Raw genomic sequence first — 17,405 nt, 5'->3', positions numbered from 1 at the left:
TTTTCCAAATTAGGCCCAAACCTTTACATGGTCTTATTCTAAGGCCCAACCATTTAGTCCAGTCCAAACATTTGGTATTTCTAATGGCCCAATATGGCCCAATTTTCCAAATTAGGCCCAAACCTCTTACACGGGCCTTACCCTAAAAGCTATTAAAAGTTTCTAGTCCATATGCTTGTTTTTGGATAGCCCATTAATATCCCAATCACCAAAGCCCAATAGAAATACCCAACTTAAGGCCCAAGTGAAATTAGAGTTTTCACATAAAATGATGATTAGTTTTAAGTGTTTCTCACTTAATCCATTAAGTCCATCACTCTACTAGATAAATCATATGGTGTGATCGGGTGTAATTCATAATTTCCATTCCAATGGCCCAATTTGCGGGTCCAGATAGGTCCAAACCAATAATTACAAAATTAGGGTTTTCTAAACCCTAATTAGGGTTTTCAACCCAATTACAACCCAACTAAGCCCAATAGCTAAGTCTTTGGATCAATTAGGGCTTCCTTAGGCCCACTAGGGTTTCATTAGGCCCATTAGGGTTTCATTAGTCGAGCACCACCCACTACCACCTCGGGTAGTGGTGGTCAATGGCGGTTCACGGATGCGGCCACCACCTCACGGTGGTGGTTATGGTTCTAGCCCATTTTGTCCAAGCATCCCAAACGAGTCAAAACACAAACAAGGCAAACCGCCACCCAACATGGCGGCTGGTGGCGGCAGGAGGTGGCAGCCACCCCCTCACGGTGGTGGTTATGGGTTTTCTTTATTATAATATTCATTAATTACATTTTACAATGCTTTAACCAAAAAATAACACGTTCAAATAAAGTACACACACAACCACCATGTGGTGGTCGACGGTGGTGCATGACGGTAGCCACCACCTCACGGTGGTTGTGGTGGATTCCTTCATTTTCCGGCTAGACAAAACACACAAATAGATAAACACACACACTACAGATTTGTGAGATGCACCCCACCACCTACCTGGTGACTTACAGCAGCGACAACAACAAATTGTGATGATAGCCACCACCTCACGGTGGTGTCGGCCGTTCTTTTGATTCCCAGCCAAGCAAACACATACATACACTTCATAGACACGAATGTTGTAGCCTTTCGGGGTGGTAAACAGTGGCTGGAGCAGCAAAGGAATTACACAGGCGGTGGCGGCTCGTGGCTGGAACGTAGCAATCATGAGAACGAGCAGCAGAAGCGACTAACAGTGACAGAGAGGGTAGGCATCTCCCACCGGAGATGATCACAACAACAATAAATAGAAGGAGGAGGAGTGAGTGAATATAACGAGGAAGGAGATGACGACCTTGTTGTCGTCGACAAGGAGGATACGACAGTTGGACATTCTCGCCGGCACCCATGTTTTGTGGTGGTGGCTTCGGTGGTCGAAGAAGCAAACGACTAGGATGGCGGTCGGTGGTGGGAGACATAAGGTGGTGCAATGTCGGAATGGAGGTATTAGGTGGTGGTGGCGCTTGATTGCTTCTTATTAGGGTTAGGGTTCCTGTAAGGGTGACGAGTTATATATCCGGTCCCCATAAACCAATTTCCATAATGCCAAGAATAGTCCCTCCTTTCCCTTTTTCTTTAAAACGCAATCCACATTTTACCTTTTTGACCCTCTAAGATCTCAATTATGACATATTCAACCCTTCCTTATCTTTTTCTTTCAAACTAACTTCAACTTTATGCAAATAGCCCCCCTACAAAATATTTTCAACTAAAGTCCATATATGACCATTTAACCCCTTAGCCTCCAAAATCTTTTCAAATTAAATCCCAATAATTTACCAAGTAGTCCTTGCCTTCATAAATATTTACGAAAGCAATTTGAAACTTACACTTTTAACCCTCGACTTCTAAAATTGTGACAAATAGCTCCTCGAGACCAACACCTTGCTATATAATTATTGATTTTAGGGCTACTATTCATATTAGTTGTATCTATTTATTTATTTAATAAACGAGGTGTTACATAAGGAAGAGTTAATGGACAATTATGAGTTACGAGATTTGAGGTTTTATTTATTATGATACTTCAAGGTTTTTGTGAGCTAGCGGCCAAAGGTTCTGTTTGATACTTCAGTGTGAGCCTGTGAGGTGAGTAATCCTCACTCTACTTTCGAGTTGAAGGCACCAAGGCCGACCCATTGGTTTGATGACCTGATATCGCTGATATGTTGAGTATGATATAGTTATGCATGTTAGTCTTGTTATGCTAGTATGGTAGATCTGTAGGACTACCTGTGAATTGCTTATTTATCTGCTTATGATATTATTTGTTATATGTCGACATATTGTGTGGGTTGGGTTAAGGTTGTATTGCTTTGTGTTGTAGCCAACAAACCCTGGAGCATACCAAATATGAGTTGAGGGCTAGAAAGAACATTCCATACTCATACTGAGGACTCATGGGTATTCCAGATACGAACTAAAGGCCAGTAAGGGCATGCCAGACTTGTACTGAGGGTCGGGGAGCAAGCTAGACTTAAACTGTAGGCCAAAGGGGCAAGCTAGACTTATGTTGTGGGCTCTGGAGCAATCCAGTCTGTTGCATGCTGATACTATATATGTACTGTTTGTTATGTATTGGTATTTTGGGGGAACTCACTAAGCTTTGGGCTTAAATTTTTGGTTATGTTTCAGGTACTTCAGATGATCGCGTGAAGGCGAATGCTTGATCGTGCACCTCCTCATGTTTTGTGTTATGATTTTGGGAAAATTCTGATGTGAAACTTATTTTTGAAAATAAATTGTAATGAAGAATGGTTTTGTGTTTATTTTAAAAGTTTAAATTTTTCAAAAATTTTATGAGTGTTACATCGAACTAACAAGAAATCGATGCTATAACCCACCTATCGAAATATTCAAGATTATTCCTTAGTTTACCCTCCAAACTAGCCAACTGACCAAAAGTCAGCCAGGTCAAAGTCAATAATCAAAATCACCCCAGATGAGCTCCACGTCATGGCCATCTATTGGCCAGGTCGTGACAACCATGCAACAAAACATTCATGGCTAAGCCAGCTACCATGTCGTGGCAACTAAGCAAAAACAACTTAATGAATTAAGCTTTTATCCCTTTACTCCAAGAGCTCCAAAGCTCAAATATGGATCTCCTCAAGGTATTGATGGATAAAGTTTCCAACTTTATCCATTAATACAGTCTAATAAGTCAAGATCTCTAATCCTAAGCTCTTAATGGTTGCACTAAATGCATGAACACCAAACTAGGTCATGTAATACCACTTTCCAATCAACAACATTGTCTAGAAGCTATATAATGCACTAAAAGGCTCTGGAGTTCACTCAAACTCCAAAGATAAGAAGATTGGACTAAAAAACTCTTAAAATAACCTAAAACAAGATCTAAAGATACAATGAGCAAGGTTGAGACTTTATACATCTACAAGGTCAGAAATGAGATGAAAATGCTAGATCCAAGACAAAACCAAGCTCACAAACCACAAGATGGACTCCTTATTCTTTTAAGGTTCGTAAAAATGGCTTCACGCTCTCAAAACACACACAAAGAGGCTAGGGTTTAGGTGAGGATCATTTTTAGAGGATGTAGGCTGGCAAATGAGGCAGCCATTGGAGTTAGTACCTTTAAATAGGGCACTAATTCCATAATCTAGGGGTTTGAACCCTATCCGCCACCATGTTGTGGCCAAGACCTTGTCACGTTGTGTCTGTTCACGGATGCACGTGTCCTGAACCGAGCTGCTACATCGTGGTTAATCCATCACCACGTCGTGGCCTAGTAGAAATCCCAAAACTTGAATAACGAAATTAAATTCATAAGAACCATACCAGGAAACAAATGTTACAAGTTTGTAGTGGTTGTTGAGGATTGAGTCCAAGTTAATGGGTTAATTGCTTAATATGAACAACTATGCATGCTTATAGCTATTTCAATGACTTAATCTCAATTGAATGACTAATATGTTAAGCCAAAAAACTTGGAATAATGTTTGGTCAAAAAAGAAACTCTACTTGACACAATTTAAGTTTTATTATTTTAAAAAATTTAGTCATATAATTCCATCATTTTGCTTAGAATCTTTATTTTGAATCTATTTTTTTTTTTATTAATGCTACCGTCCTTACACTCCCCAAGACATGGTCCAAGAATGTCAACACCTGTAAAAAGATTTAATCTTTTTATCATGTCGTATAAAGGTAAAAAAAATATGTCAAGAAAAATCTCACCATAATGTAAATATCCATTAAATATGCTTTATGCATTACAAAGTAAATTTCTTGATAAATTAAATAGATAAAATAATAATAATAATGTAACTAAAAGTCTTGAACAATCAGGGTTTTAATTTTGTTATAACATACCTCAAATGTGATGACACATGTTTTTACCATTGCCGCTTGTCACTCACCCTCTTACCAACATAAAACTCAACATTAACCAAGCTTCCGAATATGCAAAATTGAAGCTACCATGAAAACTAAAAAGATATCTAATACCTATATCATGTCACTTTTAACTCGTTATTAGTGAATATAATATCAAATTATGTTTGAGATGGCAAAGACATCTTGTCTAAGAATAATCACCGAGGTTAAAAGTTTCGATTACATGGATAGAAGGGGAAATGAAAGTTAATAATTTTGTCATTTGGAATGATAATGAGAGTGTCTATCCACCCATCACATCCCTTACAAAATCAAGTTTTAAAACCAAAATATAATTTATTGGTAGCTTACAAAATCAAGTACTTGGTACGTAGATATATATTTCGTATCAAAATTTGATTTAGTTCCATTATAAAAGAGTGACGATAATTTTCGTAACAATATATTTTTACATTTTAATCAACTTTTTATATTTTATTAAACAGACGTACAATTAAAAATTATATTTATTTATTATCATATATTAAAAATCAAACAAGGTGTAATGGTTGTTTTAGCAAAAAGATATTATAATTTAATCTTAAAATTCTTTTATATATATATATATATATATATATATATATATATATATATATATATATATATATATATATATATATTGCAAATTAATCATCAAAATCTGCTATTGTATGTAGTGATATAGAAATGAAGCTCAATTACAAATAATAATCGGTTTCAATGGATAAATTATATATAAAATAATAATAATAAAAAAATCTAAAGTTACTTTTTTGTAAATATAACCAAAATATAAAGATTTTTATGTAGATTTCTCTAAAGTTATGATAAGTTTAAAAAAATTTGAAACATAAAAGAATCAATTATTTTATTTTAACTCAAATTAACAAAAAAGTTTTTTTAATAAAAAATAACATATCATCGTGTTAAATAAATAATCAAAGACTTTTTCTGTTAAAAAAAATTGAAATGTAACTTTTTCCAAAATATATATTTTTTTCTTTAGATTTCCTTAAAAAAAAACCTCTTAATCTTCTCTAAAAAAAAAAAAAAAAATCCTTCGGCTTTTACAAAATTTTGAAGTCCCTATGTGTAGCCCTAACACAGAAAGACGACCGGTTTGTAGTCGTTACCCGTCCTGCCCCATGATGAGTTCGGGCAACAACCGACTCGAACGAGCTCTGTAAAAGAGAACATGGGCACCCTTTTAATCCAACAGAAGTAAAAAAGGTGATAAGATTCAAAGATCTTCAAATAATTGAACCACGAAAAAAAAATAGTCAGAATCGTGGACTAGAAGAAATCGGAACCCAAAAAAAGTGAGAATGCGATCATCGTCAACGAAACAGGTTGCAGAGAACAATCGAGGTTTAAACGGCCGCTTCTTCACTCTACGTAGCCGCCTTTATAATGCTCTAGCACTTGGTCTCAGGTTTCTTGACTTCCTTTTCGGCCTTTAATTCGATTTTTTGACTAGTCAGTCGTATGTGTATGTCCACAAATTCTCAGTCTCGTAGTCTTAACCGGATACCCCATTTGTGTGTTTGTTATGCTGGAAAGTTTGTGTTTAAAAATGTGATATCAATCCTTTCGAAGAGGTTTTGAAATTCGTGGAGGGCGAAAGGTTTAGGGATTTTAGGGAAGAATGATCGAGCGTGACCAATGACCATATATCAAAGGCTTTTCTGGAGTTTTAACTAAATGCATTTGAATTCCAACTCAAAACCTCTGAAATCTGTTCTTCAAAAGTCAAACCTAATCTTTGAAGAGCTCTCAAGAAGCAGTTTGTATCTTGTAACACAAATTTGATTGTTTTGAATTGTGATGTAACAGATAGAGTTACATTTACGTGGTTTAATTTTTGGTTGCCATTCTCTTGCAACATGAAATGCTGGACTATTAATTCTATTGCTTGTAATGAATCACAGAAATGATGAGGGAGGACGTAGATGGTGTTGTACAGATGTGGAGACACAGAGGCATGTTGTTCGCTCCATTGATGCTTTCCTTGATTGTATCTCCAGTGACACATCACAACACCCTTTAGTAAAGGTACTTTCGGATCATATCATTTCTTTAGTAGTTAGTACTTAAAAAAAGAATGTATGGTCTAACATTTTACTCCAAATATCAGGAATCATTAGCTGATATAGTACCAGCATTGGGAACTACACTTGTTCAGAAAAATGAAGCAGTAATGAAGTTGGCTTCAAAGGTGTTTGTAAGAATGATCAGTGTTGTACCTAGTACAATTCTTGAATCTCTTGTGTTGGATGTAGTTCATCCTGTATCATCTTCTTTGTCTTCTTGTCATGAATCAGTTGTAATCTCATGTGCCACTGCTTTGAATTTGATCCTGTCATCTTTAAGTTCCAAAAAAGAGAAAGAAGTATGGAAAATCTTGGAAGAAACAGAGACAATTGATAATCTCATCCATCATATTCGTTCTAGTGGGAGTAAGCCAGCTGAGTTTTTCTTGGAAACAATCTCTCTTTTGAGTAAAATACTCTGGCGATTTCCATCCTCTAGATTTTGTGTTTGGAACAACACTGCATTGATGGAAGTAGTAGCTTCTCTCATGCATGAGCCTATTCTTTCTGTAAAGGCTTCAGTTTTGCAGTTGTATTCAACCATAGGTATACAAATTTTGTGTTTAATTGTTAATTTCTTTTAGACATGTTTTCTGAACAAACCCTAATTTTGGGTACCAGCTTTATGTAGTAATGGAGCTGAAAAGATTTTAGATAGTGGAAACTCAAACTCCCTTTTACAAATGATGGTGGAATGCATGGATGGATCAAACCCTAATTACCTACAGTTAGCTGGATTCACATTGGCTGAATGCTTTTCGGTATTACATTGTCATTGTCCCAATTTCAAATCATCATATTGTGTAATGTAATGTGTTGTGTAATGTGTATTACTGAATATGATTAGGTAAGTGAAAAAGGAGGATCAAAAATGGTGGAATCATATTGTGAGCCATTAGTCAAAGCCATTGTAAATGGTCTAAGCTTGCATTCACATTCAGGGAAGCTTACAAAAGAGCAATTGTCATTGATTAAGGTTTCATGTTGTGTGTCCAAGATTATATGTTGGCCAGGGAAACATCACATGCACTTCTGGAAACTAGGAATCGAAAGTGTTCTTGTTAAGCTACTTCTAGATGATCTTCATATCAAGAAACTCACCCAATTCTTTTTATCATCTGAAGATTTTTCAGCCATGGCACAAGATTGTTTAAGTGCTAACTTTCTACTTGTAATTAAGCCGCATTTGTGGGACATTCTTGGAGGCCTTGCAGCACATTGTGCAGAAGATTTCCATTCACAGATGCTTCAAAATGAATTCCACCTTAACATCCTCATCACATGTGCGTGGTAATGTTCATGTCTGTTTCTTACATTTGATGATAGACTTATAACTTGTAACAAACTCAAAACTTTAATAACACAATTTATTAAGATATGCATTTTAATGTTGACAGTTTAGGGTTTGTGGATTCATTGCGTTCAACGCGTCAGAGTTGCAGAAATGCTGTACATGAACCAGTGTGTAGAGCAGTTCTATTGATGATTTATTCTCCATCAAAGTACATTGCCTCCAAGGCCAAATCCATATTATCTGGAATGTTAAAGCCAAACGTGAAGGAAGATATCAAGTATTTACTAAACACATTAAATGCTTCATCATCATCATCATCATCATCATTATCATCGGGTGTGAATACAGTCTCTGATAATCTCCAAGTGATAAACTTGATAAGCCTAGCATGTTATTCAGGTCTACCTCAATTTCGAAGGTATGTTATCAAGAATCAAGGAATAAAGATCTTGTTATCTTTCATACAAAAGTTATCAAGTAGTAATCATGTTCATGGAGAAGGTTTGAATAATAATACGTCTAAGTCTCTTCATTATTGTGATCATAACATGAAGATATGTTGCTATGGGTGTGAAGAGGATTGGCAAGGTGAAGAAAGTTTTTTGGTTTATGGGTTGTTGGGGTTGGCTGAATTGGTGCACCATGTTGGTTCAGTGAAAGGTAATAATGTTGACTGGTTTGAGTTGACCGAGTCTGAAATGATAACTGAAGTGGAAAAGATCTGTATAAACTCATATGCTTCTGGGTCAAGATGGTATGGGGCTTATCTTCTTAGCTATTTTGGGGTTTATGGGTTTCCATCAAAACTCGGGAATAGAATTGGGAATGTTTTAAGTGGGGATGAAGATGAACATACGAATCTGAGACTGATTCTTGCTAATCAGGAGCATGTGAATGTTCATGGTGTGATTGTAAGTGTTGGGTGTCCATCACTCTTGCCATCTGAAGGAAAAACTATTGGAAGAAAAGAAATCCGGCTTTCTGCTCATGTCAATCATCACGCATTATTGAAATTATTGGAATATGTTTATTCGGGACATTTAAAGGCAGGTGAAGAGGTTGTGAAGAAGTTAAAAACATTGGCTAAACATTGTAATTTGCAGCCTTTATTGCAATTGCTTTGCAGAAATCGTCCCAAATGGAGAACACGCGCTCCAACCTTTGACCTTACCCCTGCTCTTGGACCTAATGGCTCTCATTTCTCGTAAGTAGATAAAAAAAATTAGTTTTTTTTTTTAATTATGATTAAATAATGTATAGATATTAACGAAATTTGTTTCTTATTACAGGGACATTGTCCTTGAAGCAAAGGGTAATACATATGAGGGCTGGATGTGTGAAACATGCTCTGTGTCACACCCACATTTACATGCTCATAAAGCCATTTTATGTGCTAGTTGTGAGCACATGCGTGCCTTACTTTGTTCAGGAATGCAGGAAAGGTGGTTAAACATGCTTATAGTTAGTTATACAGTTATATAGATATGTTTATGTTTGTTTATTCACTCTGCTCTGATATATGATTTGTATGCAGCCATTCAGAAAGTATAAAAGTGGATCTTGGATGGGAAGCGTTGGTTAGACTAGTGAACTGGTTTTATTCAGGAAAACTAAGGCCACAGCCTAAATATGGTTGTTTATGGCATAATTTAAATGAAAAGGAGAAATTGGATGAAGTGATTCCATATGTGGAGCTTTATTGCCTGTCAGATAGTTGGCTTCTTGAAGACCTTCATAAGGAATGCTTGAGAGTGATTGGAAGTTGCTTAGATTCTGTAAAGATGGCAATCAAAATAATCCAAATTGGGGCTGATTGTTTCCAGTGGGATTTGGTGGAGTTGGCAGCCAAATTTATTGCACCTTCGTATCATCATCTTCGTAGCTCTGGAGAGTTGCTTCAACTTGATGAACAACTTGTTGATATAGTTCGTGTTGCGTCTGTTAGACTTACTCAACGTGTTCATCATTTATGACATTTAACAAGTAAATTCCTTGTACATAAATATATACTGTATTGTAGATAAATACATTTAACAAATACTGTAGTTTTTTTTTTTTTTTTTTTTTTTTTGGTAAACTCAGTACGGATGCTAAGTTTAGTCCCCTTCTTTCATCAAAACCCTTAACTTCAATGATTCTATCCATGGTGTGAACCCATTCAAGAGAGTCATCAAAACTAGCAAGAAGCTATCAACAAAACTAGATTAAGACATGATTGGATTTTGTAACCATGCAACCCAATTAATCTTAGCATTAGAGTTAGGAAAAGTAAACCAATAAAACCAAGTTTCTAAAATAGTATCAAATAGTAAATCTTTTTTAGAATTTGGGCTACGAAAAAATTAAGCCATTCCGATAGTCCCATAACACCCAAATATTAACCAAAAAAATGGAGTCAATGATTACTCGTTCCATTCTCACAACTAATCTAGAATCCACCCACTCCATCATCTCCCACAAAGAATAAAATGAAGGAATATCAAAATCAACACATAAGGCAATGCTTCTCCATAACTGCTTACCAACCATGCAATGAAGAAAAATACGAAGAACATCATCTTGAGCATTCTGACAAATCAGACAAAGGACGAAATCCAAATCAACCCCCCTTTCCACCAACTTTTTCATAACTAAAATCCGATCTAACACAACACGCCAAAAGAAAATATTAATTTTTATAGGGAGAAAACGATTCCACCTAGTAGGACATAAACCTGATGACATCCTCTCATCATGTAACGTCCCAAAACAGTAATAATTTTTTTTTTCATTTGAAGTCTATCAAATCATTCATCAATTGATTCAAAATCAAACACTAAGTCATAATATTCAAAACATCAGAGTATAATTATTCAAAATGTGCAAATCATGAAGGGATGATGTTGTGCCATCACGTTGGGCCATTACATTTCGAATCGGAAGTACCTGAAACCATAAACATAAACTGTAAGCACAAAGCTTAATAAGTTTCCCAAAATACCACATACCAAAACATACAACCGGGCTTAACTTGGGGTATAACCTGATGGGTTTTATACAAACAATCCTATGTGTGCATGCAACCCTAGACTTGGATCTATGTTTTCTCTATTAGATACGCAACTTTATGAACACAAGAAGAACCCTAGCATGCATCTAGGTATTTCGAAATCTATATAGTAGAAGGGATTACATACCTTTTGTTGTTATATTGTAATAACAACACAAATCTTCAATCTTTTGTCTTGGAAAGCAAGTACCACAAGTGTAGTACCTCTAATGGCTCATAAACACTACAAGTAAATGGAGAGGCAAGAGAGAGAGAGAGAGAGAGAGAGAGAGAGAGAGAGAGAGAGGAGAGGCAGGAAATCGGCTCTAAGCTTTTTAGGATCAAGTGGCCGATTTCCCTTAGCCAAGGGGTCTTTATATAGGGTAGAGATTAGAGTTTCAGTCCTTATCCTTATCTAGTTGCTTGCCCACCAAGCAATCCATAAGATAAGCCTAGAAGCCTTATCCTTGGACGAATTATAAGGCCTTATCCCCTTGAATTCGTCCACCCCTTCCGTGGGGCAACCAATGCCCTAATTTGAAACTATCACATAATTGCAATTCAGCCCCTCTAGTTTAATTAATTACATTTGATCACAAAATTAATTCTTAATTAATTATTGACCAATATTAATTAAAAAAATATGATTTCTCCTTTAATATATTATTCCTATAATATATTAATAAATCGTAATAACCTCTTTCTCTATTATTTCTCTAGTCAAGTTGCTTTAGTGAAGGCAACCCAAAAGGAGCATGCACAACTGGGTCAAGTACTTACCAAATATGGTTACGGGCTTAGACACTAATCCAACAGTCTCCTACTTGGATAAGTCTAGTAACCACAAATGTAAGTATAAATCGATTAGCAATCGTAGCTCTCAAAGACGTTTTCGAACTCTGATCTTATCAGTAACCTGTCCTTTAGATGAGGGATCGTACAGTCCTCTGTTTAAATATCGTGCGGACAATCTTATGGAACAAAGTCATACTTATTGTCCAGTAGCTTGTTTCTCGATCTCAGATTCATTTGACATAAAACTTAATTGAACACATCAATCCAGTCCTGATCGGGCCTGACACATAAGTCAAATTAAATCATCGAGGGGACCTGATATTGCTTTTACCCTCTTAGGATAAAAGAAACAGATAAACTTCGACTTATATGCATTTACTATTCACTAATCAGATTTTACACAACAATGCCTTTTATGACATCAATTTACTGATGCGGTTTCGCATTATCAATGCACAATCAATTACCAAACAATAAACCATATATCTTGGTTTTAAGACCATATGATATTATCGTCTTGTGATCACTCGTGATAAATTCCATGAAGTGATTCCAGCAAGTGCGAGTTTATTCCAATGCTCAAAACTTATTCATAAGCACTCACAAACGTTGTAACAAACTTTTGTTATGTCTAATGCCTTTCAGACAATCTACACACCAATTCATGACAATCTTCATTCATATCTACTTCCAACATATGAACGACTATGGACCGTTTGAATAATTCGATTATTGTTAATTATCTCAATTATTCAGGAAGTCAAAACATGCAAAGCAAAATAATAGTTAATCAATTAACATAAGACAGTAACTGTACTAATAAATAATATTCCTTTATTTAATCATCAAATGTCAATTACAATTATCTATTATACGTTTCTAATCTATCTAATCCAAACTAACATCGTCCTTAAGCCCAATGCTCCTAGCGTGCTGTAAATGTTTAACCCTACTCAGTCCCTTCGTAAGCGGATATGCTGGGTTATCCTCTGACGATATCCTCTTAACTACGAGGAGTCCTTCTTCTACCCGATGTCTAATAAAGTGATATTTTCTGTCGATATGTCGAGATCTACCATGATTCGGTTCCTTGGTCAAGGCAACTGCTCCTTCATTATCATAGAAAATATCCATAGGCTCCTTTATGGCAGGTACAATTCCAAGGTCTCCAATGAAGTTCTTCAACCATATTGCCTCCTTTAACGCTTCGCTCGCTGCAATGTACTCTGATTCGCATGTTGAATCAGCTACGGTTTCTTGCTTGGAACTTTTCCAAGTCACTGCTCCTCCATTAAGGGTAAAGACCCAGCCCGACTGTGAATGGTAGTTGTCCCTGTCGGCCTGGAAACTGGTGTCACTATACCCTCGCACCTTTAAGTCATCACTCCCTACGAGAACTAGAAACCATTCCTTGGTCCTCCGAAGGTACTTAAGGATATTCTTGACTACGGTCCAATGTGCTCTGCCAGGGTTCCCTTGATATCTACTGACCATGCTCAAAGCGAAGGCCACATCAGGGCGAGTACAAGTCATAGCATACATGATTGAGCCAACTGTGGAAGCGTAAGGTACTCGGCTCATCTCTGCTATCTCGGCTTCGGTACTCAGACTTTGAGTCTTACTCAACTTGGCATTACTTTGGATCTGTAATTCTCCCTTCTTTGAGTTTTCCACACTAAAACGTTTTAGTACCTTGTCCAAGTAAGTATTCTGACTAAGTCCTATTAGTCTCTTACTCCGATCTCTCACTATCCTTATTCCCATAATATAGGAAGTCTCTCTGAGGTCCTTCATAGCGAAGCACTTCCCGAGCCAGGACTTAACTTCCTGCAGAGTCGGGATGTCATTTCCTATGAGTAATATGTCATCGACATACAATACGAGGAAGCTAACTATACTCCCACTGGCTTTGACATATACACATGATTCATCTTCTCTTTGTATAAATCCAAACTCTTTGACTTTCTCATCAAAGCAAAGATTCCATCTGCGAGATGCTTGTTTAAGTCCATAAATGGACTTCTCAAGCTTGCACACTCTATTGGGATGCTTCACATCAACAAAATCCTCTGGCTGAGCCATGTAAACATCCTTAACCAACTTCCCATTAAGGAAAGTGGTTTTGACATCCATTTGCCATATTTCATAATCATGAAATGCAACAATGGCTAGCATCACCCTAATAAACTTAATTTTAGCAACTGGTGAGACGGTCTCATCATAGTCAACTTCGGGAGTTTGAGTAAATCCCTTCGCAACCAATCGTGCCTTATATGTGTGCACATTCCCATCCATGTCAGTCTTCTTCTTGAAGATCCACTTGCACCCAACCATCTTACGTCCGGGCACATTGTCAACCAAATTCCAAACTTGGTTGTCATACATGGACTGAATCTCGTTGTCCATCGCCTCTTTCCATTTTGCAGACTCCGGGCCTGCCATGGCTTACTTATAGCTGTTAAGTTCATCTAGATTTACTAGTGTACTATCACTAATATACGTGTCCCCATCGGTAGTAATATGAAAACCATACAACTGGGGTTGAACTCTAACTCCTTCGGAACGTCTAAGAGGTAAGGATTCGTCAATCGGTTCAACCGGATTTTCCTCCTCGGGTTGAGCACCAACGTTAGAGGTTCCTTCATCGCTTGTTTCTTGAATCTATTCAAGATTGATTTGCCTCCCACTGTCCTCTTGGCTTATGAGTTCTCGCTCTCGGAAAACCCCTCTCCTTGCAACGAAGACAACATTGTCACTCGGTCTATAGAAGAGATATCCAAAGGATTTTTGCGGGTAGCCGATGAAAATATATCGCTCACTACGAGGTTCGAGCTTGTCATGAGTCTCTCGTCTTACGAAAGCCTCGTAGCCCCAAACCTTGATATGTGCCAACGAGGGAGCTTTCCCTGTCCACATCTCGTGAGGTGTTTTGGTAACCTTCTTTGTAGGGACTAAATTAAGGATGTGGGCGGCAATCTCTAAGGCATACCCCAGAATGAGATTGGTAGTGAAGCACGAATCATCATGGAATGAACCATGTCCAACAAGGTTCGATTACGCCTCTCAGCCACACCATTCAAGTGCGGTGTCCTAGGCGGCGTCAATTGCAAAACTATTCCGCATTCCTTGAGATAGTCGTGGAATTCAAGACTTAGGTACTCTCCTCCTCGATCGGATCGAAACATCTTGATTTTTCTGCCCAATTGATTCTCCACTTCCTGTTTAAACTCTTTGAACTTTTCAAAGGTTTCTGACTTGTGCTTGATTAAGTAGATATACCCATATCTACTATAATCATTGGTGAAAGTCACATAGAAGCGGTTTGCGTCCCTTGTGGTGGATCTAAAGGGCCCACACACATCGGTGTGTATGAGATCCAATAAACCCTCACCCCTTTCACAAGTGCCAGTGAAGGGTGACTTGGTCATCTTTCCAAGTAAACAAGACTCGCACATGTCATCGTCCCTAAGGTTGAACGACTCAAACACTCCATCCTTTTGGAGTTGGGCTATGCGTTTCTTGTTAATATGTCCAAGATGACAATGCCACAAGCATGATTTATCCAAACTATTGGAAGAATCCACGCACAATACATCATTTCCTAAGTTATCTACAACCATGGCAGTTTCATAAATTCCATTATAAGACAGTGCTTGAAAATATAAAACACCATTTAGATAAGCATAAATCGAACCTTTCTCATTATCAAACGAATATCTAAATCCTTGTCTAAACAAACCATGAAATGAAATGATGTTTCTTGCCATATCTGGCGAATAGCAACAATTATTTAAATCTAAACCTAATCCATTACTAAGTGCTAAAAAATACACTCCAATCTTGGTGACAGACGATGATCTTCTGTTCTCCATGACTAGATTTATTCTTCCACGCTCCACATTCCTATCTCTTCTTAGTCCCTGCAAATCAGAACATATGTGAAAACCACATCTTGTATCAAGAACCCAAGAAATAGCATGTGATGAGTCATTAGATTTAATTGTGTAAATACCTGCGAAAGACAGCTTGATCTTCCCATCCTTGATGGCTTGCAGATATTCCGGGCAGCTTCTCTTCCAGTGTCCTATTTTGTGGCAGTGGTGGTACTCTGCCTCCTTAGGGTTTGAGTTGGGCTTGGCAGGACCAACTTTGGTTCCAATAGAAGAGGTACTATCTTGGGGTTTTTCCTTGTGGTGTCTCTTTGAAGGAGCCTTCCTCTTCTTGCCCTTTGTGACAACCCAGCGTTAATCCGTTATATAATCCCGTTTTCACTAGCGGAATTCGTCGCTTTATAAAAGGTTCCGTAATATTTGGAGTCGTCAATAAATAAAAATCTATTTATTTATATTTAATGTCATTATTATTTAGTATAAGTAAATATAACTTGTTAATGTTAATCTCGTTAAACAAAATAAAGTTATATTACTTTTCAACCACTTCACCCGGGTAAAAAGTTTAACCCCGTTAAACTTCAACATCGGGTAGTTGTGTATCGGGTGCAACACCCGAGGCATATATAAAGGAAATGAATATCACTTTTCACATTTTTACCACCCAACCACACTCTCTCTCACTACTCTCTCTCTCTCTAGACCCGATTTCGACTCCAAAACCACGATTTCTGGCTTCCAAACGTAAGATTTTCCTTCCTAACTTGTTCTAAACATACAACATTGTGTTTATAGCTAGAAAATCATAAGATTGAGGGGTAAACAAGGAGTTTACGGCCTAAGAAGCTCCTTAGGCCGTAAACACCCCAAAACATGGCCAAAGTCCCATTTTTTCCTTCCTTTAGGCTTGTATACTAATTAAGGAAATTACCTAAGAGGGTTTGGACATCAAAACACAAGTTTTTAGTGCACAAAAGAGGGTTTACGGCCCAAGCATATGCTTAGGCCGTGAACACCCATTTTCCATGAGAAATGGCCCCAAAAACTCATCCAAGGCATGTTAGAATTTAGATATGAATTTAGGAAATGCTTAGGGCCATTAAACAACACATTTTGAGGGAGTATATAGAGTTTACAACCCAAGCATAAGCTAGGACTGTAAACTCCCCCAAACAACACTAAATGAAGGTTTAAACCCCCCAAATTGGTCCTAGACATTCACTAGAAAACATAGGGGATTGATTTAGGGCCTTAGCATCCATTTTTGGGAGTGAACAAGAGTTCACGGCCAACCCTAGGGGCTTACGGCCATAAACTCCAAAGGAGTGGCCTCTGGGCCGTAAAATCCAAGGGAGTAAACTCTCAGAGTCCCCTGTAACCCCTTTTTGGCCTTGTACAATCCCCGAGAACCACTTCTAAGCCCTAAGACCTCGAATCAATGCTAGAATGTCTAAATGTTTTAATAAAAAGCATAAAATGGCTAATTTCGTGTAAAACACATATTCCATATGTTAATAGGGTCTTAAAAGGTGTTCAATTCCTTATTTGGCACCAAACGCTCAACCGACACTTTTACCCGATTTACTCGGTTTCAGGTGAGTTCATACCCCTTTAATGAACCTTTAAAATGTTTTTATATGTTTTAGGGGGGGGGGGGGGGGGGGGGGAATACAAGTCAAATATACATGTCTATGGAAATTAATCACATGTGATTCATTATCCGTAGTTCAAATCACATGTGATTTACCACTATGACTTATAAAAGAAATTTTGCGTCTTCAAAACTATTTTGGATAAATAAACAATTTTCTAAATGTTCCTTTTGGTCAGATTTTTATTAAATAGATTTACTTATAAAATGTAACCACACGAATATATTTATATAAGTAAGACTT

The 17,405-nt window shown here is 37.3% G+C and overlaps 1 protein-coding gene across 1 annotated transcript; it reads left to right on the top strand.

Annotated features, from left to right (window-relative positions):
* Positions 1 to 5,505: 5,505 nt before the first annotated feature.
* Positions 5,506 to 9,858, top strand: LOC145005133 (BTB/POZ domain-containing protein). The gene is made up of 8 exons (XM_078964185.1): positions 5,506 to 5,845; positions 6,342 to 6,465; positions 6,548 to 7,049; positions 7,125 to 7,264; positions 7,351 to 7,793; positions 7,901 to 9,001; positions 9,087 to 9,239; positions 9,332 to 9,858. The coding sequence occupies exons 1-8, from the start codon at positions 5,739 to 5,741 to the stop codon at positions 9,768 to 9,770; spliced, it is 3,009 nt and encodes a 1,002-aa protein (XP_078820311.1). The 5' UTR covers positions 5,506 to 5,738; the 3' UTR covers positions 9,771 to 9,858.
* Positions 9,859 to 17,405: the final 7,547 nt, after the last annotated feature.

The sequence above is a fragment of the Lactuca saligna genome, chromosome 7 (assembly GCF_052625555.1).
Source record: "Lactuca saligna cultivar CGN05327 chromosome 7, ASM5262555v1, whole genome shotgun sequence".
Classification (NCBI taxonomy): domain Eukaryota; kingdom Viridiplantae; phylum Streptophyta; class Magnoliopsida; order Asterales; family Asteraceae; genus Lactuca; species Lactuca saligna.
Note: the sequence above shows the minus strand (reverse complement) of the source record. Positions and strands in the feature narration are given on the sequence as shown.